The 24,564-nt window shown below is 44.0% G+C and overlaps 8 protein-coding genes across 10 annotated transcripts; 4 read left to right on the forward strand and 4 right to left on the reverse strand.

The window, feature by feature from the left end:
- Nucleotides 1–463: 463 nt before the first annotated feature.
- LOC6579766 (cleavage and polyadenylation specificity factor subunit 1) lies at nucleotides 464–5,288 on the reverse strand. The gene is made up of 2 exons (XM_002005609.4): nucleotides 3,257–5,288; nucleotides 464–3,193 (listed from the first exon to the last, which is right to left on the reverse strand). The coding sequence occupies exons 1-2, from the start codon at nucleotides 5,171–5,173 to the stop codon at nucleotides 710–712; spliced, it is 4,401 nt and encodes a 1,466-aa protein (XP_002005645.2). The 5' UTR covers nucleotides 5,174–5,288; the 3' UTR covers nucleotides 464–709.
- A 1,079-nt stretch (nucleotides 5,289–6,367) lies between these two features.
- LOC6579767 (polycomb protein Asx) lies at nucleotides 6,368–15,046 on the forward strand. Of its 3 annotated transcripts, none has more exons than XM_032730293.2 (11): nucleotides 6,368–6,576; nucleotides 6,636–7,074; nucleotides 7,143–8,262; nucleotides 8,330–8,948; nucleotides 9,014–9,112; nucleotides 9,605–9,670; nucleotides 9,738–10,663; nucleotides 10,725–12,104; nucleotides 12,173–12,457; nucleotides 12,517–12,715; nucleotides 13,662–15,046. In XM_032730293.2, exons 2-11 carry the CDS (start codon nucleotides 6,755–6,757, stop codon nucleotides 14,000–14,002), a joined length of 5,355 nt encoding a protein of 1,784 aa, XP_032586184.1. In that variant the 5' UTR covers nucleotides 6,368–6,576; nucleotides 6,636–6,754; the 3' UTR covers nucleotides 14,003–15,046. The 3 variants fall into 3 exon arrangements, with proteins under 3 accessions (XP_032586184.1, XP_032586186.1, XP_032586185.1); XM_032730295.2 differs by having other exon boundaries at nucleotides 12,517–12,746; nucleotides 13,662–13,748; XM_032730294.2 differs by lacking the exon at nucleotides 9,605–9,670.
- Nucleotides 15,047–15,382: 336 nt separating this feature from the next.
- On the reverse strand, nucleotides 15,383–16,538 carry LOC6579769 (phosphopantothenoylcysteine decarboxylase). The gene is made up of 3 exons (XM_002005612.4): nucleotides 16,027–16,538; nucleotides 15,762–15,965; nucleotides 15,383–15,696 (listed from the first exon to the last, which is right to left on the reverse strand). Exons 1-3 carry the CDS (start codon nucleotides 16,198–16,200, stop codon nucleotides 15,436–15,438), a joined length of 639 nt encoding a protein of 212 aa, XP_002005648.2. The 5' UTR covers nucleotides 16,201–16,538; the 3' UTR covers nucleotides 15,383–15,435.
- Nucleotides 16,539–16,840: 302 nt separating this feature from the next.
- Nucleotides 16,841–18,476, forward strand: LOC6579770 (GDP-fucose protein O-fucosyltransferase 1). Its single transcript, XM_002005613.4, has 2 exons — nucleotides 16,841–16,999; nucleotides 17,062–18,476. The coding sequence occupies exons 1-2, from the start codon at nucleotides 16,891–16,893 to the stop codon at nucleotides 18,150–18,152; spliced, it is 1,200 nt and encodes a 399-aa protein (XP_002005649.2). The 5' UTR covers nucleotides 16,841–16,890; the 3' UTR covers nucleotides 18,153–18,476.
- Nucleotides 18,398–19,957, reverse strand: LOC6579771 (eukaryotic translation initiation factor 3 subunit M). Its single transcript, XM_002005614.4, has 3 exons — nucleotides 19,818–19,957; nucleotides 19,513–19,692; nucleotides 18,398–19,454 (listed from the first exon to the last, which is right to left on the reverse strand). The coding sequence occupies exons 1-3, from the start codon at nucleotides 19,860–19,862 to the stop codon at nucleotides 18,516–18,518; spliced, it is 1,164 nt and encodes a 387-aa protein (XP_002005650.1). The 5' UTR covers nucleotides 19,863–19,957; the 3' UTR covers nucleotides 18,398–18,515.
- Nucleotides 19,958–19,995: 38 nt separating this feature from the next.
- Nucleotides 19,996–20,927, forward strand: LOC6579772 (DNA excision repair protein ERCC-1). The gene is made up of 2 exons (XM_002005615.4): nucleotides 19,996–20,641; nucleotides 20,698–20,927. Exons 1-2 carry the CDS (start codon nucleotides 20,066–20,068, stop codon nucleotides 20,884–20,886), a joined length of 765 nt encoding a protein of 254 aa, XP_002005651.1. The 5' UTR covers nucleotides 19,996–20,065; the 3' UTR covers nucleotides 20,887–20,927.
- LOC6579773 (probable cytosolic iron-sulfur protein assembly protein Ciao1) lies at nucleotides 20,872–22,047 on the reverse strand. Its single transcript, XM_002005616.4, has one exon. The coding sequence runs from the start codon at nucleotides 21,937–21,939 to the stop codon at nucleotides 20,944–20,946; it is 996 nt and encodes a 331-aa protein (XP_002005652.1). The 5' UTR covers nucleotides 21,940–22,047; the 3' UTR covers nucleotides 20,872–20,943.
- A 105-nt stretch (nucleotides 22,048–22,152) lies between these two features.
- LOC6579774 (Hermansky-Pudlak syndrome 1 protein homolog) lies at nucleotides 22,153–24,471 on the forward strand. The gene has a single exon (XM_002005617.4). It carries the CDS (start codon nucleotides 22,362–22,364, stop codon nucleotides 24,183–24,185), a length of 1,824 nt encoding a protein of 607 aa, XP_002005653.1. The 5' UTR covers nucleotides 22,153–22,361; the 3' UTR covers nucleotides 24,186–24,471.
- Nucleotides 24,472–24,564: the final 93 nt, after the last annotated feature.

Genomic DNA, 24,564 nt, shown 5'->3' on the forward strand with positions numbered 1-24,564 from the left:
GTAACCAAAATTTGACTTGTCCATGGTTTCGCGACGGCCGAGAAATGAATTGCCAGCTCCGCGAATATGACTTGCCTCACTTATTGGTCCACTGATCCCCTCGACCTTGCTCTAAAGAGTGCCACGAGCAGGATAATCCATGGGATTTGCGACTGCGGGCTGCGCGAGCTATTGATCAAAATTAGGTTATCAACAAGCTTCTGCAGCCAATTTTGAGAATGTGCCCTCATTTTTGGAAATCGTTTTATAATTTCTTCTCTGAGCTGACTTGGCTAATTTCAAAAGTATTCTGAATGTGTTTTTGAGATACGACCAAATGAATGTGGAAAATGAATGTGATACAAAAGAAAACAGGCCTACTCCGAGATGCTATCAATAGAGTAGTTAATGCTCGATCGTAGAGCTCTCTCTCTCTCTAAAATAACAATCTTGAAATATAAATTGATAAAGAGAAACTTTAATATAATTCCAATACTTATACTTTTCATAGTTTATAAACATATTTATATTTTGTTTAGTATTTTGTTGTTTTTGGAAAATCTACAAATCGCGTTAACAAATCATTTTGTTGCTATTACGATATTTTGGGGCAGTTGGACTAAGTTGACATGCAGTTGGCATAACTTATAACTAGGGGACTACGACTTAGTACTAAGACTTAAGGTTTAACTTTACAAACTTAGAGGGCTGTCAGAGCCAGGCTTTAACTTTAAAAGATGGCCGACAGGCGTTCGATCTCGAGCAGATCGGCGAGTATCTCCTCGGTGCGAGTGCCAATCTTCTTGGCCACCTCGCTGCGCTCCGAGTGGGCCAGCATGCGATAGGACCATATAAGATCACCATCGATAATGCAGCGCGATGGATTTATGCCCATTTTCTTGACCGTCTTTATCGTACGATACTCCTTGGGATTCAGGCCGCACAAATGATCCTGATAGGAGAGTAAAACGTTCTGCAGCATAAGGAAGCGCCGATAGACCTTCTCCGGCAGGGGCAAACAGTATCCGAGGGCTCCGTCGAGCGTGCCATAGATGACAAAATGCTTGTTCTCGTAGAGGAAGGGCTGGCGCTGATGCAGACCCCGTTGATGGCACTGCACCCGGAACATCGTATTCACCACCTGGCCGAGATGGTAGTCCGCTTTGCGCAACAGCTTTTGTCCGCCCAGAGATTCGCGCGCTTCCGGCTGGTACATATAGACAATTATATTACGTTCCGCATCCGTGACCAGGAAGCCCAAATTCGAGTTGTCGACCATGAATTCGATGCCAAATACCTCGAGGGGATTGAAGTCGCGCGAGGCCAGCGACAGAGTGCGGTACTCCTCCTGGAAGCGCAGCAGACTGATCGATTTGTAAACATCCGCAATGAAGATCAGTGACTTAACAGTAATTATCTGATGCACATAGATGTTCGTGTCGATGAAGGCGACGCCAATGAGATCGCCATCGCGCAGCTGCCAGATGTAGATCTTCTGGCCGAGGCCTGTGACCAGGAAGCCCACCACATCGGAGATGGCCGACACGGGGCCCTTCTGCTCCTTCTTGAACACCTCCTTGAGCTTGAACTTGGTCATCGGCTTGCCGGGCTCGGGCACCACCTCAATGATGTCATAAATGTGGATATTGCCGCGACTGGTGATGTCTTCGCTGTAGTTGAAATTGGTGCCAATGCAGAGATATTCCTTCAAGCCCGATCGTGTGCCCTCATACGAGAGCTTCACTAGCTTGAAGGCCGTCACATGTTCCCATGGCTCAAACTGTATCGAAGCATCCGGGACAATCTCCCACGTTTCGGGACTGATCAAGACCATTTCGAATAGCGAGCCAATGGGGTAAATGAAGCGTTCGCCTCGACTCTCCTCGGAGAGTTCCTTGTCCTCGCCATTGAAGCGATAATATTTGGTCATCGGCTCCTCCTTCTGTGTGATCAGGCAATAAACTCGATTCTCCCGATGATAAACCAATTGACGAGGCGTGCAGCGCAACGGAACCTTTCGCACCGGCCAGGCAGCATCGTAGCTCAAATAGGTCGGCAGCACTGAGATCTTCAGCTCATAGGTGGTATCGAAATAGAGAAAGCCATGCGGAATATTCACATTATTAAATGCGGCAAAGCTGCGAACTTCCGCATTGCCTAGCAGTCGATGAATGCGCAGCTCGCCTCGGGCAGTCAGGAAGATGAAACAGGGATTCACGCCGCACACCATAATCCCGGCCAGGCCGCCCACGTTGTTAAAGTAGCGTAGCTTCTGCACATATTTCGGTTGCATATTGTACGACTCGGCCTCGTCCGTCTCCTCCTCATTGATCAGTTCAATGTGCGTGGGCTGTTGATCGAGTAGATGCAGCTGCTCCAGCTTACGGAAACGTATCTTCAGATGTCCCTTGGCATAGCGAAAGACCTGATAGATGAGCAGCTCCAGTCGGGTGCGCACCAGCAACAGTGGTCTGTCCCCATGCTGACCCAATCCCACGAGGCTGAGCTCGAGGGGCAGCGGCGAGTTCGCATGCTGTGGCATACACGCATGCAAGATGCCCGCTTTGGAGTTCTCTTGCGTCAATGAAATCGGAACGAATTCCATCGCATCAGTGAGCACTAGTGCGCCATTGCCCACATCGTTGACCAAATAGACAAGCTTCATGTCCGGCATCGAATAGATCTCCAGCGTGCCGCTTTGTCGGGCCACAACCAGCCAATAGCTGGGCTTCGCCTGCACCAGTTGGCGTCGCCACCAATCCGTGTTCTTCTGCTTCGACTGCTTGGCCAGATCGGCCATGCTGTTCAGTTTGAAGGCATTGCCCGCATCGCCGTATAGCAAGTCCTCCTCGTCCTCTACTTTCATATGCGGCTCGGCCTTCATATAACCGCCAAAGCTATTGGCAAATCCCGCTCCCGTGCTCCCTGTCAAATTGAGCACATCGTCCGCTTTGCATGTGAATAGTCCGGATAGATCCTTGTACGCCGCTATCGCCACCACAGCTGGCGCACTGCTGATCGTGTGCTTGTTAATGGCCAAGCGAGGAGTGCCTCGCGTCTCGCGCAGCGCCAGCGTAATCACCTGACCGTTGAGCACACGCAGACAGACATAGGGATCGGCAATGGACACCTGCACCACGGGAGAGCCCACATCGATGGGCACGTTCTGGATGAGTCGGGTGCCCTGCAGCAGTCGCACATGGCGGGTCGTCACCTGAGTTGAAACGGAATGTGAGATTATTAAAGGATAGAGAGAGCAAAGATGATATGTTCTTACCTGCACTATAAACCGCTGCTGGCCGAGATTGCCGACATATATGGTCGGCTGGTTGACGGTGAAGCCCGTGTTCTCGATCTCATTGATCTCCTGTCCCGTTTGCAGCACGAGCGTCGAGGATCGCTGTGAGAGTAGCATAAAATCGTGTTGCTCCTGGCGAGCCGTTGATGGCTTTCGCGTTGCATCATCAAAGACTGTCCACACATCCAGACAGCCATCCAATTCGAAGCTGGTGATGATCTGTGGATTGATGCAGTTCACAAAAACAGAAAGGGCACCATTTTTGCTGTGTCCTGTGGCGGCGACAAGCTCAATCTTCAGGTCGGTCAAGGACTCCGCATGTGGACGCAATGTTGTGCCATCCTCTTCGAACTCCACACGCTCGCCGGCGCACATGTAATTGATGGGAGCCACATTGATCAGACTGTCGCAGACCTCGAAGATGAATTTACGTAGCTGCAGCACCGAAGCTTTGGCACCCGACCCATATACCTCCAGTTCTTCATCCTCAATGCGACGTGACTTGGCTTGCGATGGCGCCTCATGCTGTTCCACATCATAGACCTGGTCCTCATCCATTTGGGGAGGCGACTGATCAATCGCCTGTTGTTGCTGTTCCCCTGCACCTGTAGCTGCCGCAGTTGCTGCTGACTCCACGTCATCCAGGGTAATCACTGTGCTCTGATCCTCCTCGGTGAAGTGCAACAGCAGCGAGTTGCCCAGCCGAGAGCCGAGAAAAATGTATTCCGTGTGACAGACGCATATGCAGCTGGTGAGCACGCTGGCTGCCGCTTTGTGGAAGTGGAAATTTCGCACCGTTCGCATGGAGTCGACACAAAGGGTCAACACATACAGATCTCCCGTGCGCAGCGATATAACCAACTTGTCCACATCAATGAAAGCGAAATTCGCACAGTCCAAGCTCAGCCGCACATTATCCTGCGGCTTGAGGGGAAAGCTGGTGCTGTTGTCCGCTGAGCTATTCAAGCTAACGCCATATGGCGGCACGCTCTGGTTCAGATAGATAACCGCATTCACAGTCATAACCAAACATCCACCGATGGGCTTTTGTATGGGGAAGACATGCAGGCAATCGTACGGCAGACTATTTACCGTCCAGATAATGGGATGCACGCGTTGCTGTATGTTCAAGGAGATGGCCACCAGAACACAGGTGTCGGAACGCACCTTAATGCGGCCCGCACAAGTTCTCACCGGTTCGTAGAGTATAAGCAGAGTCGGTTCATAATATCCATGCAGAAATTGTATGTCCAGCACATTGTCCAGCTTCTCGTCGAGATCAGCTAGAGCTATCAAATAGGAAGCCATAATGGGCGTTCGTGATACCAATGCTGTGGGCGCTTTCTTAATGGGCTTAACATCTGCTAGCTCGATCTCATCGAGACTGTTGTCCTTCCGAAAGGGCAGCACCACCAAACGCTTACCATAGACAAGCATTATAGCACACCTCGCATCTGGATCCACTCGCACCACAGGCACATGATAGCGTCCCGTCCAGCCGCCTCGAATGTCATCTTCCTCGAAATAGTGCAGCGAGAGTGTTTTTAATGTTTGCGTGTCTGCATCCAGCTGTAGCACCGAAAGCTTTGCATCCTTAAAGCTCACAAGCAAAGCATCTCGCATTCCACCAGCCAATGAGACGCTTTGCAGCGACATTACATTGCCATAGAGGGAATAGCTGGCTAGACATTCGAGACGCATTTTAGGCGCCAACCGCATTTCGCTTGGATTCAGTTTCTGCCGCTGCGTCGCATCCACGTTGGGTGCAATACGGTAAACCTTGAGCACATTGGCGCCGGCGACGACCAGATTCTCCTCCACATTGTTGAAGAAGCGGCACGAGATGGCGAATTCCACTGATGTGGCCGCGTGTGTCTGTTTGCACATAGAAAACATATTGGCGGGTTTATGAGTGATAATTTAAATAAAACAACTAATTAAAACATTTCCCACTCAGCGATAAAATTAAAATATCTGCCGGCGTTGTTTACATCTGTTTGTCCATCTGCAAAACTATCGATAGTTGCTCCCTTATGGATGGTAAGATCTCGATAGGTTAAACGGGTAGAAATGACAAAAACGTTACTTACAGGAATGTGAGAAAAATGTCATTTTAATTATTTGTACTGTTTATCTATCTAACAACCAACGCATTTGCAGACTATCTCTATCCATTACTGCAATATAAAAAAGTAAATATTCAATTGTGTTAATAAAATCCGAGTTACCCATATTGTGTCTATCTCGACATTATATGAATATCGATAGCTTTGGAAAACAACAAGTATGGTCACTTTAGAGATGTAAGCAATATCGATAGATAGCAATTAGCAGCTCTAGTTCTAGTGTAGTGCAGTTTTTAACATCCCTATTGCTCTCAAACTGGGAGCCCAATAACTTTAATTTAACCATCAAATAAATAGGCTTTGAATATTAGAATGTGAAACGACAAATGTGTGTTATATATGTTTAGTCTTTAGTGTACAATATAACAACAATTTCATTCAATTAACTGAAAGCTATTTCCTTTTTTTTTGCTGCGTAGCTTCTCTCCGTGTGCGTAACAAAGACAGCGGTTGGCGTTTAGCCAAGGCATATGTAAACGCTTGCGTAAGAAAGAGTCGACGCCATAGAGCACAAGAAGCAGAAAAAGAATCCAAAATCTTGTAGCTCTCTGCTTCTGCTTTTGTTTGTGTCTTTGCAACAACCATTCAATATTTTATTTGTTTTTTAACTCGGTGCACAAGAACTAATATTAATAAAGTTGAAAGTGTGGGTGCAATTCGAACTACTGCTGGATAAAACGTAATTAACGAAAGCCAAAACAAACCACGCAAAAAGTTTTTATATGTGCGTGCATGCGTGTGTGCGCATTATAATTATATGTGTGTGAGTGTGTACGTGCATGTGTAGCATACATCTGTATTATTCCTGCAGGGGCAAAAGCAACAAACCAACCAACTTTGCTTTGCTCTCTTTTTAATGTTGTTGTGTTTGTTATTGTAGGCAACAAATTCACGGCGGACACACACACACACACACACATTTATATTAAAAAAAATATATATATGTATGTATGTGTTTAAAAAGGAAAAGGCAAAGAGCAGCAAATGAAAATTAGCGTGTATAATAAATGTGTGTGTGAAAAGTGACTGGGCGTAAGGGTTTTTATAGTAAAGGTAAAACAAAACACGGACCAAAATAATTGTTGTAAAACTGTTGTTGTTTTTTGAGGAGGCAAAATTTAATTGCCACCCACCCCGGCGCCTATTGAAATGGCTAAGACTGCTGCTGGCCAGGTGAGTTGGGTTATTAATTGAAAATGTACATTTTTGTAATATATATTTTTTTTTTCTAGTATGTTCGTAAAAAGCACTTAAACTGCCGCCTATTATGGACCCAATAACAACAATAACATTGATACGAGACATTGAAACCTTGCTGAGTCGAATTGTAAATAGTTAAAGAAATATATATATGAATATGAAAACGATAACGCCGGATACATTGACATCCGCATCAGCCGCGTCGCAACATCATCAGCAGCAGCAGCCGCAGCCTCAACATCAGCAGCAGCTGCAGCTGCAGCAACAACATAAACAACATTTGCCCGCCATCATTCCGCAACAACACATAACACCTGTGATTATGGAAGCAACAGCGCATGTGAATCTCGTGGATGATGACGACGAAAAGGATCCACTGGCATTGGAGCAGACAACAGCAACCGAAGCGCCACAGCAGCAGCAACAGACGCTCAACTCAACATTGGCGAACAAGCACACACATAGTCTGAGGTTAGCAGCGTGTTTATCTCTTATCCATATGCATGAATATATGAATCTCTTCCATTTTCTGTCAACAGGCGCCACCTGCCACGCATCATTGTGAAACCTATACCACCTGAGAAGAAGCCAACGCCACCCAGTGAGGATGCATTGCTTAATGCTGGACTCCAGCCAGCGCCAGCGTTGTTTGTACCACCAAGCATAGCCTCGACAACGGCAACGGTTACAGCAACAGCATCCACAGCTGCTGCTGGCACTGTTGCAGCACCTGCGCCCGTGCGTGGCATCAGCAGTCGTCGCATACAACAACAGCAACAGGCCAAAGCAGCTGCAGCAGCAGCAGCGGCGGCGGCGGCAGCAGCAACAGCAGCAGCAGCAGCTGCAGCAGCTAATGCAAATGCTGCTGCATCACCGGGCAGCGGTAAAGCCGCCACACAAACATCTACAATGCGTGAGGTGTTGGCTTCGATACCGGGCTTTAGTGTGAAGCCGCGTCGTCGCAGTAACAAAAAACTCACGACAGCCGCGCAAATCGAACAGACAAAGGATGGAAAAATCGATTTGGAAACACCAGATTCCATATTGGCATCGACGAATCTGCGCGCGCTGCTTAATAAGCAAACGTTCTCATTGCTGCCACCGCTGTATCAACATAATCTCATACAGTTGCTGCCGAGCGTGGATCGTGAGGCCAGTGAGATTGTGCAACAGCAACAACAAAAGCAGCAGCAGCAACAATCATCGCAGTCAGAGCAACCTAGCACCAGCGGCAACACTACAGAAGCAATTCGATTGAGCGCCTCCTGCCTGAATAATGAGTTCTTTGCGCGCGCCTGTTTGGAGTGGCGAGAACGGCTCAGTGAAGGCGAATTCACACCTGAGAATCAAATGAAGCTGAAAACGGAAGCGGAACGCGAAAAGAATAAGTTAGATCCATGGAAGGTCAAGCATTTCGAGCCCTATTGGGGTGAGAAGATTGCGAAACGTGCGCCGAATCTAAACCCGCCTAGTAGCAAAATAAAGATAGAGCCGATTAGACAACAGCAACAACAGCAGCAACAGCAACAACAGCAACAACAACAACCACCAGCTGCAGCACCAGCACCGGCACCACCACCAATAACAACATCAACAACACAGCAGCAGCAACTACAACAAGCAACATGTGATAATGAGACTGAACTGAAATTTAATACGGTAAATTAGAATGCGAATTAGATAGTTTCTAACTTTATAATTAACTTATTGCCCTAATATATTACAGAGCACAAAGTGCGAATCGACAACCACAACTACCGAAGCAACAACAACTGACGGTGTCGCACCATCAGCAACAGAAGCAACAGCAGCAACAACAACAACAGCTGCTGCAACAGAAACAGCAATCAGTAGCAGCAATGCTTTAACGGAGCAACAGCGACGCCTGTTAAAGCGATCGTCAAGCAGCCCCTCGCGACGCAAACGCAGCAGTTCGATCAATATGGCTGACGAGCAGGAAGAGCTGCCCAGCACGTCAAAAGAGAGCAAGCAAATGAAACGTGAACTAGCTGATATTGTTCCTAATAATGCCATGGCGAATGTGACAGATGTTGTTGATCATGCAGTAGTAGCGGCGACAACAACAACAACACCTGCAATAACTAACAATAGCCAGCAGCCACTTATCAACAGTACCTGTGATAAAATTGAGACACCTGATGCACAGACAACAATAGTAGCAATATCAACAACGACAGTGACAGCGACACCAGCAACCTCAACAATCACAAACGCAATACCAACAGCTGCAGCAGCAGCAACAGCAGCAGTAGTAGCAACATCAACTATAGCAGACCCAATCAACAATTTTGCGGGCTATTTGCAAAATGTAGAGATGGCAGAAGGTTCGTACACTATAATTAACACAAAAGTTTTGTATATTTAATTGACAATTTTCGTTATTATTTAGATACCAAAGCAACAGATAATATTGCGACAGAAGCAACCGCAACTGCCCCAACAACGACAAACAGCCATGATTTTGTATTTGCCGATACGATTGATCATGGTAAGCTTCTTTTGACTATTTGAAATGCTAACTGAAAGATAATTAATATTTAATTAATTAAATGGTTTTGGTTATTTGTATATTGTGTTGCTTGTTTTTATAGTAGTTAAGTGAATATATATATTTTGTTTATGTATTTCTTTGGATTTTGTATTTTTTTATTGTATGTTACTCGAATTGTTAACTAAGAATCATTTGGTTGAATATTCTTAATATATATTTCATATTATATACTCTTTCTTCATTTGTTTATAATAATTTGTTACTGAAATTCAAAATTGTTCTTTAAACATAAATAAATGTTTATACTTTTGCATTTATGAACTATTTGGTATATAATTATTTCAAAATTGCAATTAATTTTGTATATCACTATTTATAATGGACATTTATTTTATAACAATTTAATATATTTCATATTACTTATCAATTATTATGAAAACTTACCTAATGCCTTTCCATCTCTTGCTTCAATGGTCGTACTCCATGCAGCCTACTTCCATGATCACCAAGCAGCCATCAGCCACGCCTACTACTCATCATCATCATCGCCCAACTGTAATACATTTATATATATTTTTAGTTGTTATCAATGCTTTAATTCATTCTGTTTTGTTTTCCCTAGCGACAGCAACAATCATCAAGCTGAACGATCATTGTGATAAGCAGCTGGAGGACTCGGGAATGACTCTAGCTATGTCCATGCCCTTGGCTAGCAGCTCGACAGGCACATCACTGGCCAATACAACGCCTACCAGTTCGCTGGCATCCAGTAGTTGCACATCCTCTTCGTTATCATCATCGCTCTCCTCGTCCTGCTCCAGCAGCAATTCTTCCTCAACGGCTCCGACCACGACGACAGCGGCGGGAGTAGGTGCTGCAGCTGCGCCTCTATCACTGGGCACACCGGCGGAAACAACGTTGGCCAACATGCAGGCCATGCTCAGCACGGTGGCCACGCTGCAGCAACAACAGCAGCAGCAGGAGCAACAGCAGCATCAACAGGTGGAATTGCCAGTGGAGTTAAACTCAAGCGAGATGTTTCAAAATGTGCAGCACGATTGGAATTTTGGTGGCATCAAATTGCTGGCAGCAGCACCGACGCAAGGATCAGATAATTCTGTGGAGCGGCTGCACCATCATCAGGTCGAGCAGCATCTGAATCATGAGGATATCCAACTGATGGATGTGGTGCATGAGCCCGAGGAGGAGGAGGAAGAGGTGATCGACGATATGGTCGAGTGTCACAATCTACTGGACAATGATGAAGATGAAGATGAAGGAGAAGAAATTGTAGACGAAGACGATGAGGATGTGGTGGAGTGCATCGAAGCGGAGCAACCGGATCAGGATGATTTAATGAACGAAATGGTGGAACACGTTATGGATGTCAGCGGTGGCGATGCTGTGCAAGATATTGTGGACAAGCTGCAGCAACAGCAACAACAACAGCAGCAACAACAGCAGCTGCAGGCACAGTTGCAGGATGTTGTGCAATTGACGCAGCATTCCTTTATGCCGCAGGGCCACAGCAGCGACTTTGCGAATGAGGTAAGTCATCGACACATCATCAAGTCATCAAATACCAGTTTAATTCTAAATCCATTCACAGATCTCCCACGAACTGCTTTGTGATGCGGTGCCCATGTCTGCTGCCGAAATGGAAGTCTCCAGCACAGTCATCACGAACAGCAGCAACAGCAATGACAGCAGCAACAACTTGAGCCTATGCAGCAGCAGTAGCAGCAGTATTGCCATCAATCAGTTGACCCCACAGGCAGCTGCAGCTGCGACTGCTGCTCCTGCGCCGCAACAACAGCAACGTCAAATTTTGGTAGACTCGAATGGGCAAATCATTGGCAACTTCTTGCTGCAGCAGCAACAGCAGCAGCAACAGCAGCAACAACAGCAGCAACAACAGCAGCAACAGCGTCAGCAGCAGCAGTTGCAACAACAGCAGCAGCAATTGCTGCAACAGTTTACATTACAAGCAGCCGCCCAGCAGCAGCAACAACAACAGCAGCAGGCGACCAGCAGCAATTCGATACATAAAGCGCTGCCTGTGACCTTACGCAAACCTTTCGAGATCAATACCAATGGAGCACAGCAATTCTTAACACCAAATTTACTGCAGCAACAGCAGCTAGAACAGAAGCAACAACAACTCCAACAATTTGCACTGCAGGCGCAGTTGCATCAGCGTCAACTGCTGGCCCAGGCAGCCAACAACAATCTGCTGCAACAACAACAGCAGCAGCAACTGCAGCAGCAGCAAACCTATCAACAACAACAGCAAGCTGTGGTGCCACCGAAGTTTATAGCCAAGCCGCTGAACATCATATCCATGACACGACCCGCCAATGCGTCGCCCAATGCAGCAGCCACAGCATCAGTGCCCACATCAGCCACAAATAATGCCCAAATTCCGTCCAGCTATGCAAATGTTGTAACATCGCAGCAGCAGGTCAATCACAACAGCAACCTGCAGCAGCAGCAACAGCAGCAACAAACACTGCAACTGCAACCCGTTGCAACAGTTAACAATGTGCTGACCATGAAAACGTTGCCACCTTCGGGAGTGCCCACAACCATTGCCCAGCAGCGCCTGCAGCCAAAGATGCCCACGGGGAAGGGGCGTAAGGCGACAACAAATCGTTTGCCACCGGGAGCTGTCAACCTGGAGCGAAGCTATCAAATCTGCCAGGCTGTCATACAAAACAGTCCGAATCGTGAGAACCTCAAGGCGCAGCTGCGCCCGCCAGCGGCCATACTCAGCCAGCAGCAGCAACAGACGACGACAACGCCAACAACTGCAGTGAGCAGCAGCAATGCAACACATAATGTGTCCACCGTGGCAGCCACGCCCTTGAACAATGTGCCGGCAGCAGCGACCGTCGCTGTGTCAGCACCAGCACAAAATCTGCTCAAGCAGGACGAGCTGCCAGCCCTGCCGCCCAATGTGCTGGGCGTGGGCAGACCGGGCGTCTATAAGGTAAGTTGCCACGGTTACCCATCAATTAGAATCGCTTAACTAATATAGAGAACCAATTGTTTATCCAGGTGATAGGTCCGCGCATGAGTGGCTTTCCCCGGAAGAAGTACGTGCAGCGCAAGCCCTCGCCGACAACTGTGATGCGGCACTTGCTGACTGCAACGCCTGGTGCGTCCAGTCCACAACAGCAGCAGCAGCAACAGTTGGTCACGCAACAGTCCGGCCAAGAGCAGCAGCAGCTGTTGCATCAGAATGGCACGGGGCAATATGTGCTGGTGCATCGCGCCAATGTAGGCGCAGCCGACAATCAAGCACCGCGGGCTTCCAGTGCGCCGCCTTTACATCAAAATCAGGTGAGTAGTCGAGCTTACTATAACTGAATTTGATTATCAAATTAATTCCTTTTCATCAGTTTGTTGCCGTTCAGAATTCGCTGCACAGCCTTAATGGCATTAGCTTGGGCGGACGCGGGCGTCCGGCTTCAGTGGACAACAACAATAGTGCCGGCAACGATGCAATGCATCATAACGAGTTGCAGCAACAGCAACAACAACAGCAACTCAGCAATGTAAACGCGGCTGCGAATATTGTGCGGCGCAATATCGCTGCAGGTAAATTGGTGTATTATTAGTGCTTAGCGAGGTACGTCTTTCAAATCACCCCACACACACACACACACACATCAAAAATTTGAATTCATTCATAAATTGGCACGTCATCATATTAATGCATTATCATACTAGATTTGTTAGATATATCAACTATTTGGCAAACAAAAAACAATATCTCCACATTGACTCATTCTTCTGTTTTTTTCTGTTTCCACGTAACCCTTCTTAGCGTATGCGTAACGAGTATGTAAACTGCATGCTTTTATTTTTAATTTATATGCATTCACAGATTGCATTCACTCATTGTAATATTAAGCATATGTGAAAATGATATAATTGCCAATGATTCATAGTGTTAGCAGGAAAAAGTGCAAATTTTATAATTGATATTCAGATATAATTGAAATGAAAATGGTATAATTGTAAAGTTTTATATTATACCTACGTTTTTTATTCAGCAGGCTTCATATTTTGATATAACAATAACAGACCCAAGGAAGCATAATTTACAATAACTCTTACATTTATCAATTCTCTAACGATTTTATTCTTTATATAATTATATATATTTAATAATATAATAGAAATTTCCATAGCTGCTTAACGAATTCGACTTTATTCAAGAATCTACAAAAGATTTATTTTCTGAAAAAAAAAATTTAAATATTAATAGTATAGTAGTATATAGTACTTGGAAATAATGTCAAGATGATTTAAGTTTATTTTCACTTAAATATAGCAAATAGAAATTTTTGATTTTCATTAAGCTTGCATATATACCAGCTCTTAGTATCCTCAACTGTGAATGCAGCAATTATATTAATGTATCTACGATATTGATCATAATCTTTATAATTTTGGAATATACAGTAATATATAGTGTATATAAATAAGTAATTTTTCAGTTAAAAATCGTGTAACTAATACCGTGGTCCACTTTTAATAGGTACCAACATTACCTACATAGACAACAGCAATTCGTCGGCAACTCTTATGGATGCGAGCAACAACTACATCGTGACGACTACAGCAGCAACAACAACGGCTGCCGGAGCTGCAGGAACGACGCAGCAAACAACACAGCAGCAACAGCAGCCACAACAACAACAGCATGCTCTAATCCAACTGCATCAAAGCGGCGAGAACACTCCGCCAGGTAACGACGCGACCAACAATGGTTGTGCCTGTGCTTTAAACGCGATGGTCATTTGTCAGCAATGCGGCGCATTCTGTCACGATGATTGCATCAGCGCCTCGAAGTTGTGCGTGTCCTGTGTGATCAGATGAGAGCTAAGCCTCCAGATGCAACTTGACAACGTATTATAGTAATATATAGAGTTAAACCCATTTAGATGCAATGCTAATGCTATATTCTGTATATACATACATATATATAACTATATATTGAATGGCATGTCGAAAAATCAGTTCGAGAAAGCATGAGTATACATTGTTAAATACCAATCACTCCTTTTTTACCCAGACAATTTATAAGCTAGACTATAGAAGCGAAAACCCAATTATAAATACCAAGTGCAGAGGCTTAGAGACACCGAGAGAAAGAAGAAACGAAAGCTAATGCTGATAAACGCTTAGACGAAAAGCAAATACCTTTTGTATAAAGAAACTAGCTATAAAACAAAGCTTAATAATCAAGCAAGTGTTGTGTATTACGTGCATGCTTCGTACCTTTAAGGAAAGGGTATTACAGCTGCACATAAAAATGAAAAAAATAAAAATAAATAAATAAAATAATGATATAAAGATTAACAAAAAAAACAACAACAAAAAAAAACACTCATTGTAATTTAAACAAAACAGAACAAAAACAAAAAGGCAGCGGCAAAAGCAGCAAATAAAACCAATAAAATCCAAGCTATGTAAATATTTATGTTTAATATTAATTGTAATTTATAAATTAAAAATATCATATTTACACAATATATATATAGACATATATGTGTATATATATATGACTATGTGTAATTATGTTTAAGCTAGAATTGAGAAAAACTTCAAACTTAGGTTGACATATGCCTGAAGACTATATTTTTATAATTTGTCGCAGCAGTTGATTCGTTTTTAATCAAATACATAAGCAACTACATTATATTCATACATGCAACTACAATACACATACATTTACATAACATATATATTTTACTGTGTAATTTTTCGTAAACCTAAGCTCTTTTTATTTCCCTAATTCTAAGTTTATCATCCCACACAATCCACAAATAAGAAAAAAAAAAAAAAAAAAAAAAAAAACATCTCTAGCATACACATAATATAGCGCATAAAATTAATTGTAATTCGCATATAAAAAATTGATTTAAATGCATAAAACTGTTGATAAAAGAAAAACAAAAACAAACACACAAATATACACTGCAACAAAAAAATATAAATGTTAATTGAGAAACTAAAATGCAATTTAAAAAGAAAACAAATATTATATAGAGATGAGGAACAAAATTTAAAAAGTAAAACAAAAATCATTTTGCTCCTAGATGCACTCAAAATTAACCAATAAACATTATTACAAATAAATTGAGAAAAAAAAAAATCAAAAATAATAATAGACCTATATTTACGGGGGTATGCTTAAAAATGCTTAAGAATTCTTCAGATGTGTTTACATTTATGGTTTATGTATGGAAGAATACGTTTAATTTTAACAAAATGCTTTTTATTTTTAACTAGAACAAAGAATTTAGTATTTACAAAGGCAATGTAAGTGTGCCAACCACTATAGAAACAATTGTGGACACCTCTGCCATGGCCCCGTTGCCGGTATCACCACACATAAGAGTTTTCGATATACAGGGAATCTCTTTGTAACCCCATTTAATTAGTTTGTCAATCTGCTCGCGCGTAATGGGATGATCGTACATGCGTGTATTCATGGCCGGTGCAAAGAACAGTGGCTTCTCCAAATCCCAAGCACGAACCACGCACAACATCAAATTATCGCAAATACCCTGTCATAAAATAGATTTGATAATAATGTTTACCTAATGTTTAACGAAAGAGAAGTTCATCTTACGCTGGCTATTTTGGCTAGAGAGTTGGCACTGAGTGGTGCAATTAACATAAGGTCGGCCCATTTGCCTAGGTCAATGTGTAATACCGGATCGCCGCGTTTATTCCAGGTGAGCCACTCGTCTCGGTTATGTAAAATGGGTACATGCTCCGGCACCTCTTCCAGTTCAAAAAAATGCTTCGCATGCTCCGTTATGATGACTTTAATCTGGTTCAAATATATACAGTTTGTTAGTGAACAGAAAGAGTGAAAGCATAGCGAGACTTACATTAAATTTGTAGGGCAGCTTGTCGTCGCTGAATTCGGATATCATTTGCACCATCTTAATGGTGGCCACGCTGCCTGTGGCTGCAATTAAAAGATTGCGTTCCGGCTTCATTGCTATTGTTGCTGTTCTTTCACTGTCGGTTGTTCCTTTTCCGGAAAGCCCAGTTTCGCCCATTCTGTTTTTTCCATAAGATTATTTTCCATGCGACAGCCCAAATACTCTTTTGCTTCAGCCCGGCACTTGGAGTTGTCGTTGTCGTTGCGGCGCAAGCAACTGGCGTAAATCAAGAAGTGCTTCTTACACAAGCTCTCGTGATCTAACGGAAAGCTGCCCTTTTCTGGCGCTGTGGGTATGAACTTCTTTTGATTGTAAATCTGTGAAGTCATTTGAGTATCTTGCTTATCTTAAGGCCTTCATAAACGATCGTGAGGAAATTATGAAATAGATAAAAGGTAAATATAGAGGCAGTAAAACCAACTGTGAACTGCTGTGGGCTGCCAGACTTTAAAAATGGTAATGAAAGTGGCAGCACGGTAAAAACAGCTGCAGGTAGATACAAATTTTCTTAAAATATTTTTTTTATTAAATACTGTTGCTGAAGAAAACCCTATATCTTGAATATTTAGAATAATTCTGGTATTATTAAATTCAATATTTAAGTCATTTGTATATTTTTAGTATTGTTTATATTAAAAGTCTTGTAGCAGCCCATTTAATTATTTATTGAATGGAATATTAATATCCATTACAAAGGCTTATCTTGCATTTACGATTTTAAATTAAAATATATATCAGCTATTTAAATTGCCAAATATCTGTTTAAGCCTTGAAAAGTCTGGCAGCGCTGTACACGAAGCCGGCAGAATGCAGTGGCTTAAATTGTTAATTTATTTTATTTCAATACTAATATTAAATACAAATGCCGAATTTGAACGCGATCCCAATGGGTACATTGCTTACTGTCCCTGTATGGGTAAGTTAAATCAGAACTCCTTGTTTATTTGATTAGTTTAATTTATTGTTTGGCCTTTTCAGGACGCTTTGGTAACCAGGCGGACCATTTCTTAGGCTCGCTAGCCTTCGCCCAGGCTCTAAATCGGACATTAATTTTGCCACCATGGGTAGAATATCGCAAAGGTGAAATGCGCTCTCGTCAGGTGCCTTTTGACACATATTTCGAGGTAGAGCCGCTGCAGGAGTTCCATCGCGTAATCCTCATGTCAGACTTTATGGAACACCTGGCCGATGAGGTGTGGCCTGCCAACGAGCGCATTGCCTTCTGTTATATGGAACGCAAAAGCTTGCAGCAAGATAAAAATGATCCAGATGCACCGAATTGTCACGCTAAGGATGGCAATCCCTTTGGTCCATTCTGGGATACATACAGCATTGATTTTGTGGGCTCGGAGTTTTATGGGCCGCTGCATTTCGATGTGCGTCACAGCTCGATAGCAACCAAATGGCAAGAGAACTATAAAGCTGACAAGTGGCCCGTTTTAGCGTTCACCGGCGCACCGGCCAGCTTTCCCGTGCAGCTCGAGAATCGTGAATTACAAAGGTACTTAGTATGGAGTCCAAAGTATCGAGAAGCCGCTCGAGAATTTATACGTACGGTTCTTCCCCGTGGCGCATTTATTGGACTGCATTTGCGAAATGGCATCGATTGGGTGCGGGCCTGTGAGCATATTAAGGACAGCCAGCAGCTCTTCGCTTCGCCTCAATGTCTTGGCTATAAGAATGAACGTGGTGAGCTCTACCAAGAGCTCTGTATGCCCACCAAGGAGTCAATTATCAGACAGCTAAAGCGAACGATTAAAAATGTGCGTCAATTGCAGCCAAAGAATGAGGTGAAGTCCGTATTTGTGGCATCCGATGCGAACCATATGATATCTGAGCTAACGAATGCGCTCTCTCGTATGGATATCAGCGTACATAAGCTGCAAGAGGATGATCCTTATTTGGATTTGGCCATACTAGGACAATCGAATCACTTCATAGGCAACTGCATCTCTTCGTATAGTGCATTTGTCAAACGGGAAAGGGATACGCACGGATTTCCATCGTATTTTTGGTCGTTTCCAAAAGAAAAGGAACGTCAGCAAACGAAGCCTCATGAGGAGCTGTAAATGCCGCGACAATTTCTGACGAATCTCTCAAAAAAAAAAAGAAGGTTATATGCATATATATCGCCAGCATTTAGTGTTAAGCTAGAAAGTATTCAGAACATTTCATCGCGAGAATAGTCTGACAAATATCCAACCTAACAAATTTAATATATATACTATACAAATTCCATTAAATTAATTTGTATACATTTCTACCTTTTGTCGGACAACTTTCAACGTATAAGCTACAATTAATTAGTCTATGATTTTGATTTTACTTAGAAATTTATTCAAGCTTGCTTTTTCACGCATTCCTCAAAATAATTTATATCATGTAAAACTTTACACCAGCGTATTTTATTTGATCTTGGATGTCAGTTGTCTCTAATGTATCAGCTTTTGCGAGCGTGCCAGATCCAATTGTGCAGATGATACATTTGTTAATCCCTCGCGTACAGAGCTGAGGTTCTCCTTCCAGGCCTGCAACAGATCGCGCAGCTGTTCCCACTGTGGTGCACCAAAGGTGCGATGCATTGTCGATGAGATGTGCACCTTACGATTGGCCTGATCGAGACGTGCACGCACCAGCTTCGTCTTCAACACTTCTATGACAAACGGCTCCACTTCATCCTCGTTGATTTGCAATTCCTTGGTCAGTGTGTCGAATGTCATCTCGGGGTAGCTTTCGGCCAGTTGCATGAATGTCAACAGCCGCATTTTCTTCATATTCTGCTCGTGATTCAAGCCTTGGGAGTTGACAAACTCCTTGTGATCCTCATAGAACTGCACATAAGAGGGCAGCTTGTCCGAGACAAAGATGGACAGCAAATCGTGTATTAGATCACCTTCCAAAAAGCGAACAGGCTTCAGCGAAAGCAAGGGGTCGAGCAGGAATGTATTGGGATCGGCCAGCGCAGTTACAATGCACTTCATAGCATCCTCACGAGCAACGCACGCATTGTCTGCCGTATATGTGCCCAATAGCTCAATCATCACCTTTGAGGACAGCTCCAAGTTAGTATCCTTGGTCACGTCGTGCAATAGACGATATAACTTTTGCATCTGCTCACTGGAAGGCGGGCAGTTAGCGAACTGCGACTTCAATTGATCGACGCCAGTGAAGACTTCTAGCACCTGATCACACTGCTTGGCCACTTGCACCAAATGATAGTAGACATGGTAGCGCAAGGGGGATGCTGTGTCCAGATTGTTGAATAACCGCCAAAGCGATTGCAGGCAGACTTTCGCCAGCGGCTGGTTGGGCGCCTTAGTCATCTTTTCGCAATAGGCCAGCACAATGTTCTCGCCACGATCCAGCGGTATCTAAAGGTGGAATCTTTAGTGATATATATTCTTAATCAATAATATACTTCATACATACCGTTATCATGATGGATACAATGCTATTTAGTATGCCATCAATTTGGGCTGGTTCGCCGTCTTTGAAGCAAACTTCACATACACCAATTATTTTGTGCAAATCATCCTCGACGCCTTTGTTCGATTTCTCCGATGAGATTTCTGCACCAAGCTTCTTAAAATACTTGCGCAGCTCTTGCACCTGTAGGGAAGACAAAAAACAAATTCATTTTAATTTATATATTTATTAGATTTGTTTTTGCACATAACCTCACTTAAGAGGTAGCGCCGCATATACAACACGTTAAAGTATAATTGAAACTTTACCTGTTCGTCTAAAGACAGGTCTATAAACACCGGATGCGAAGTCATCGTTTTTCAGAATGCTGAATTATTTATTTTTAGCAGAAGAATAAACAATTTTGCACGCACACGTCGTCGTCGTCGCTGAATTGACAACTCGAAAGGAAAAGGCAAAACAATAATAGAGTTGCCACACTGTGCAAAAATAATCGATATGATAGGCAATAACGATAATTGAATTTCGAGATATTTGTTAATTTACCGGGCTGAAAATGGAAGACTTGGACGACGACTCGTTTGACGATGTTTTGGCTTGCATGGATATACCCCCAGCGCCAAAGCAAACTAAAATACAACCGGCGACTGAAACAGTAACTACTAGCAGTTCCACCGCTACAACCAGCACCGGAACAGTTAAGGCACCACCATCAAATCCTCACAGCGTTTTAGTGCACACTAAGCAACGCGGGAATCCAATTCTAAAATCCATTTTAAATGTGCCTCTGGAGTATAGGGATGATATAATACCAGACTATGTGGTGGGGCGCACTGCCTGCATACTGTTCTTATCGCTTAAATATCACAATCTTAATCCGGATTACATATGCCAACGTCTTAAAGCCCTGGGCAAATTATATGAGCTGCGCGTACTGCTCGTCCAGGTGGACACACCGGAGCCCCATAATGCGCTCAAAAGTTTAACGCGCATTTCCCTGTTAGCCGATTTAACAATGATGTTGGCCTGGAATGCCGACGAGGCGGGCAAAATAATAGAAACTTACAAGCAATTCGAAAAACGTTCCCCAGACTTGATTATGGAGCGTGTGGAGTCCAATCCGCATCAGAAGGTGTGTAACGCTCTTAGAGTCTTTAAAGTGTTCTTAATATTTCATATACTTCATAGCTTGTAGCGGCTTTGACCAACATTAAGCCGGTGAACAAAACAGATGCTGTGACCTTGCTGCAAATCTTTGGCAATCTTGAGAATCTTATCAATGCCAGCGAGGAGCGCCTATCGCAGGTCATGGGCTTGGGGCCACGCAAGGCCAAAAAATTGTACAAAACACTGCATGAACCATTTCTTAGCAAATAGGCCCAGTTATTTATTACAATATATCCATTACTTATATAATACACAAAGACCTTAGTACTATTCCTGCAGCTTCCATATTTTAATGGTGCCGTCGTCGCTGCAGGAGATTAGCTGCCCGACATTTACCGGATTCCACTCAACGGCATTCACATCCTGTTCATGGGCACTCTCCTCGGAAGTTAACAGTTCAAAGCTGGGTGCATCTCGCTTTGAATCGCTGCTCTCCTTAAAAATGCGTATAGCGTCATCGCCGCACGCGCTGGCTATCAGGCCAGTTAGCTTGCACCAGGACACATCGTAGATGGCACGTGTGTGCAGGCCGGACAGGGTACACACACACTTCCACACAGTCGTCTTATCGGGCGTTGCAATGCCGGCCTCATTGCCTGGATGATAGGCACGCCAGATCTTAAGTGTTGCATCATCGCTGCAGGATACCAAACGCTCGCCATCGGCGTCGAAGTCAATGCTCCAAACGGTACTCGTATGCGAGCTGAGCGTAGCCGTACAATCCCAATCACTATCTAGTGCACTCTCGGCATACATTTTGATTGTGTTATCATACGAAGCCGAGGCAAGGATTTCCTTTGTCGGATGCCACACTACACGCTTTACATCCTGCGAGTGGGCATTAAGTACTGCGGCGCATTCGAATTCATCATCGCCAGCCACTTCCCAGATCCACACAGATTTATCACGTGAACAAGTAGCCAATAGACCACCACTGCGTGACCAACTGACACTTTTCACCTCGTTTTCGTGTCCCTCCAGCGTCGCAGTGCATTCGTGTTTGGACCAAATGGCTGTGGTTGCATCAAAGCTAGCCGACGCCAGATACTCACCACACGGAGACCACCGTACCTCACGTATGGTACGCTTATGTCCGTCCGAAAGTATTGTCTTTGTTGTCCATGTATTCCCAGATAGGGACCAAATCCTGATGGCTTTGTCTTCGCCACAAGAAGCGAAACTGTTTCCCTTTGGATGCCATGCAACGCCCCAAATACGGCCTTTGTGACCTTGCAGCGTATGCTCTAGAATAAGGCGACCCATAATACAATTCTTCTATATATATTTGATTATATATGATGGCTTAATTGATAACACTGCATGCGTACAGGTCCAAAAAACAGATGTTGGTCAACTGTTCAGTTCCGAACTAGTTCGATCGATATTAGTATAAACAACAATTGAACTTCTAAGTCAGCTAGCTGGCAACGCTAATCTCTTATCACCGAACCCTATCACAATACCCTATCGATAGTTGCAACAAACCGATAGTAATTTGCACTGAACTGTAGGAAAACAGCCTTTGCAGCTAAAACATTTTTTTCTAAGGCGAATAAAATTCAACAAAGAACTAGACTGGCTTAGTAATTATACCAGGCAGCTAAGTTAACGGTGTCCAGTGTACCCAAACAAAAGTAGTGCATTGTGCATAGACGCGGAACCATTTTTCATTTTCTTATAAGAAAATGAACGGTCTAATTGTATTCAATAGCGCTAACGATGTTGCTTATCAGAATTTAAATGGACCACTTACAGAAAAAATATGCAGCATTGCAATAGCGCAAGGTCTGCTCCCCACTCCTGGGGCTCCACTGGACAGCAATGTACTGCTGCAGATATTTAGCCCGATTATTAGCTCCCAGCGAATTATGCACTGTCAATTTGATAATGCATACGCGAGTTTTCAATGCGAAAATGGCTTCAATTTGACCTTTGGCGAGCTATTGGGATTTACATTCTTGAAAATTGGCCAAGTTGAGATTGAGCAATTGATGCGGCAACTGGGAGTGGCTATGACGCTAACCCGTTACTGTTATGGTACCAATTTATTTGGCTCACAGGCAGGCGCAATGCAACAGGAGCTGCTGACGCAGTGCATCAATTGCTATGAATCGCAGCTATGGCAGGAGGATCAGCAAGAACAACAGGCCTATTTGCTGGAGGCATTGCCTAAGTTGCTTATCAACGCTGAATTAAAGCGAACTGTGCACGTCACACTGGATGCATTGTTGGAGCAGCTGCGTCAAACTGGAGGACAGCAACGGACACACGCTTTACTGCTCGTCTCCAACAAGCTGGTGGCTTTGAATAGCACACGCCAAGCGCTACCCCTGGCACCGGCTGATCTACTCTTCCTGGCCATTCTATCCCGTGCACTACAATCCCAGAGATCTCAACGAGCTGTAGCTGTCTTTCTGCAAGGCGTCACCCACGATGTCAATTCGGGCTGTGTACCCTGCATTGTGCATCTATCCCGTCTGCATGGTCATCAGGTGTTACTGCAGCTCATCGAGTACGGCCACATGCCCTTGACCAGCTCCATCTATGACACTTTCTTTGTACTCCAGAAGATTGTCGCTGTGCAGCAGCAGGGCGATGCCGATGCACTGAAGCCTGCCTATGAGAGTCTCGAATCTTTTGTCAGCCAAACTTTGACGGCGCTCAAGCGACATCTGAAGCAAAAGCACGACGACTTGGAGAGCTGTGTCAAGAAGTTTACAGCCCGTTGGGAGAATCTACGAAAAATGTATGTGGAGTTCTTCAAGAGTTACGAGCGTGAGCTGCTTGTACGCATCGAATCCAATCTCCCAGCCTTTGTAGAGGAGCTCAAGCAATTGTTCACGCTATCCTTGGCCAGTTGCGACATTGCCAGCAATCAGCAACTGGATCAACTAGCCGAATCGGCATCTGTTGTCGAGGCAAAGCTCTTGGAATTCGCCGAATTTCTTGCGGTTAAAGCTGCGCGTAATATCTCTATTGATGCGTATTTGGAAGACTTTCCTGGTCTGGTGCATTTCATGTACATAAATCGCAGCTCGGGGCAAATGCTGGCGCCTGACTTACGACAGGGGCAGCCACAGCTGTTGCCTAAATCTAAGCTCTGGCATATGGTGGAGTTTACGCGCAACTATTTGAAGAAAGGTCAAACGACAGTCATGTGGAAGGATCGTACATTTCATTACTCGTATTTCCTGTGGTTCGAGGATCTATCGGGCGGCATATTGAAATGTTCCTTCGACTTACAGCAACATTTTCTCTCCACCGGCTTTGGGAATGGCAACGGAAATGGAAATGGAGCTCATAAATCGCCCCCAGAGCCCGGTTGCTTACCCATGGACTACTACAGCGAACTGGCCGAGCTCTGTTTCCCAAAGCTGGCTGGCGGCAAGGTGCGCGTCTATGAATTGTATTGCATTCACTTGGGCCTCGTGACGGCCACCTGTGCCGTGGAGCATGCCCGCCGCCTGGTAGCCACCATCAGCGATGTCGTTGGCGAGGGAACGTTCTAGATTTAGTTACACTCTATGTAAATTAGTGACTATTATATTTATGAACCTATTTATTCTGTGTAAGTATTTTATACATAATTTTAAGTTATATTTATTACTGTGACATTCCAAAGACAAAAAAAAAAAAAAAGACACTCGAAATGTTTCAATATCTGTTGTGAAACAAACGATCAGATCATATGATATATATAAAATCAATGCAATTTATATTGGTTTCCTTAAATTCTTTTCACCTTGAATGTTAAAAGTAAAGCAAATGTGCAATAAAGCTGAAAACAATATGCAATATTATATAAATCAAATAAATAGCTAAAAACGTACCAAGTATAGTTAACCTCAAATGGATATTCGTCGTGACCATAACGCTGGCTTTTCTGGC

The sequence above is a fragment of the Drosophila mojavensis genome, unplaced genomic scaffold, assembly GCF_018153725.1.
Source record: "Drosophila mojavensis isolate 15081-1352.22 unplaced genomic scaffold, ASM1815372v1 contig_80, whole genome shotgun sequence".
Lineage (NCBI taxonomy): Eukaryota > Metazoa > Arthropoda > Insecta > Diptera > Drosophilidae > Drosophila > Drosophila mojavensis.

Bases quoted from the DNA above. Each gene is read 5' to 3' on its own strand.
- LOC6579766 (XM_002005609.4), bottom strand. From the start codon at position 5,173: ATGTTTTCTATGTGCAAACAGACACACGCGGCCACATCAGTGGAATTC. The intron at 3,194-3,256 runs GTAAGAACATAT...GTTTCAACTCAG, and splicing joins AGCAGCGGTTTATAGTGCAG to GTGACGACCCGCCATGTGCG.
- LOC6579767 (XM_032730293.2), top strand. From the start codon at position 6,755: ATGAATATGAAAACGATAACGCCGGATACATTGACATCCGCATCAGCC. The intron at 8,263-8,329 runs GTAAATTAGAAT...AATATATTACAG, and splicing joins CTGAACTGAAATTTAATACG to AGCACAAAGTGCGAATCGAC. The intron at 9,113-9,604 runs GTAAGCTTCTTT...TACTCCATGCAG, and splicing joins TGCCGATACGATTGATCATG to CCTACTTCCATGATCACCAA.
- LOC6579769 (XM_002005612.4), bottom strand. From the start codon at position 16,200: ATGGGCGAAACTGGGCTTTCCGGAAAAGGAACAACCGACAGTGAAAGA. The intron at 15,966-16,026 runs GTAAGTCTCGCT...TATTTGAACCAG, and splicing joins AGCTGCCCTACAAATTTAAT to ATTAAAGTCATCATAACGGA. The intron at 15,697-15,761 runs GTAAGATGAACT...ATTTTATGACAG, and splicing joins CTCTAGCCAAAATAGCCAGC to GGTATTTGCGATAATTTGAT.
- LOC6579770 (XM_002005613.4), top strand. From the start codon at position 16,891: ATGCAGTGGCTTAAATTGTTAATTTATTTTATTTCAATACTAATATTA. The intron at 17,000-17,061 runs GTAAGTTAAATC...TGGCCTTTTCAG, and splicing joins TGCTTACTGTCCCTGTATGG to GACGCTTTGGTAACCAGGCG.
- LOC6579771 (XM_002005614.4), bottom strand. From the start codon at position 19,862: ATGACTTCGCATCCGGTGTTTATAGACCTGTCTTTAGACGAACAG. The intron at 19,693-19,817 runs GTAAAGTTTCAA...TCTTCCCTACAG, and splicing joins ACCTGTCTTTAGACGAACAG to GTGCAAGAGCTGCGCAAGTA. The intron at 19,455-19,512 runs GTATGTATGAAG...TTCCACCTTTAG, and splicing joins TTGTATCCATCATGATAACG to ATACCGCTGGATCGTGGCGA.
- LOC6579772 (XM_002005615.4), top strand. From the start codon at position 20,066: ATGGAAGACTTGGACGACGACTCGTTTGACGATGTTTTGGCTTGCATG. The intron at 20,642-20,697 runs GTGTGTAACGCT...TATACTTCATAG, and splicing joins AGTCCAATCCGCATCAGAAG to CTTGTAGCGGCTTTGACCAA.
- LOC6579773 (XM_002005616.4), bottom strand. From the start codon at position 21,939: ATGGGTCGCCTTATTCTAGAGCATACGCTGCAAGGTCACAAAGGCCGT.
- LOC6579774 (XM_002005617.4), top strand. From the start codon at position 22,362: ATGAACGGTCTAATTGTATTCAATAGCGCTAACGATGTTGCTTATCAG.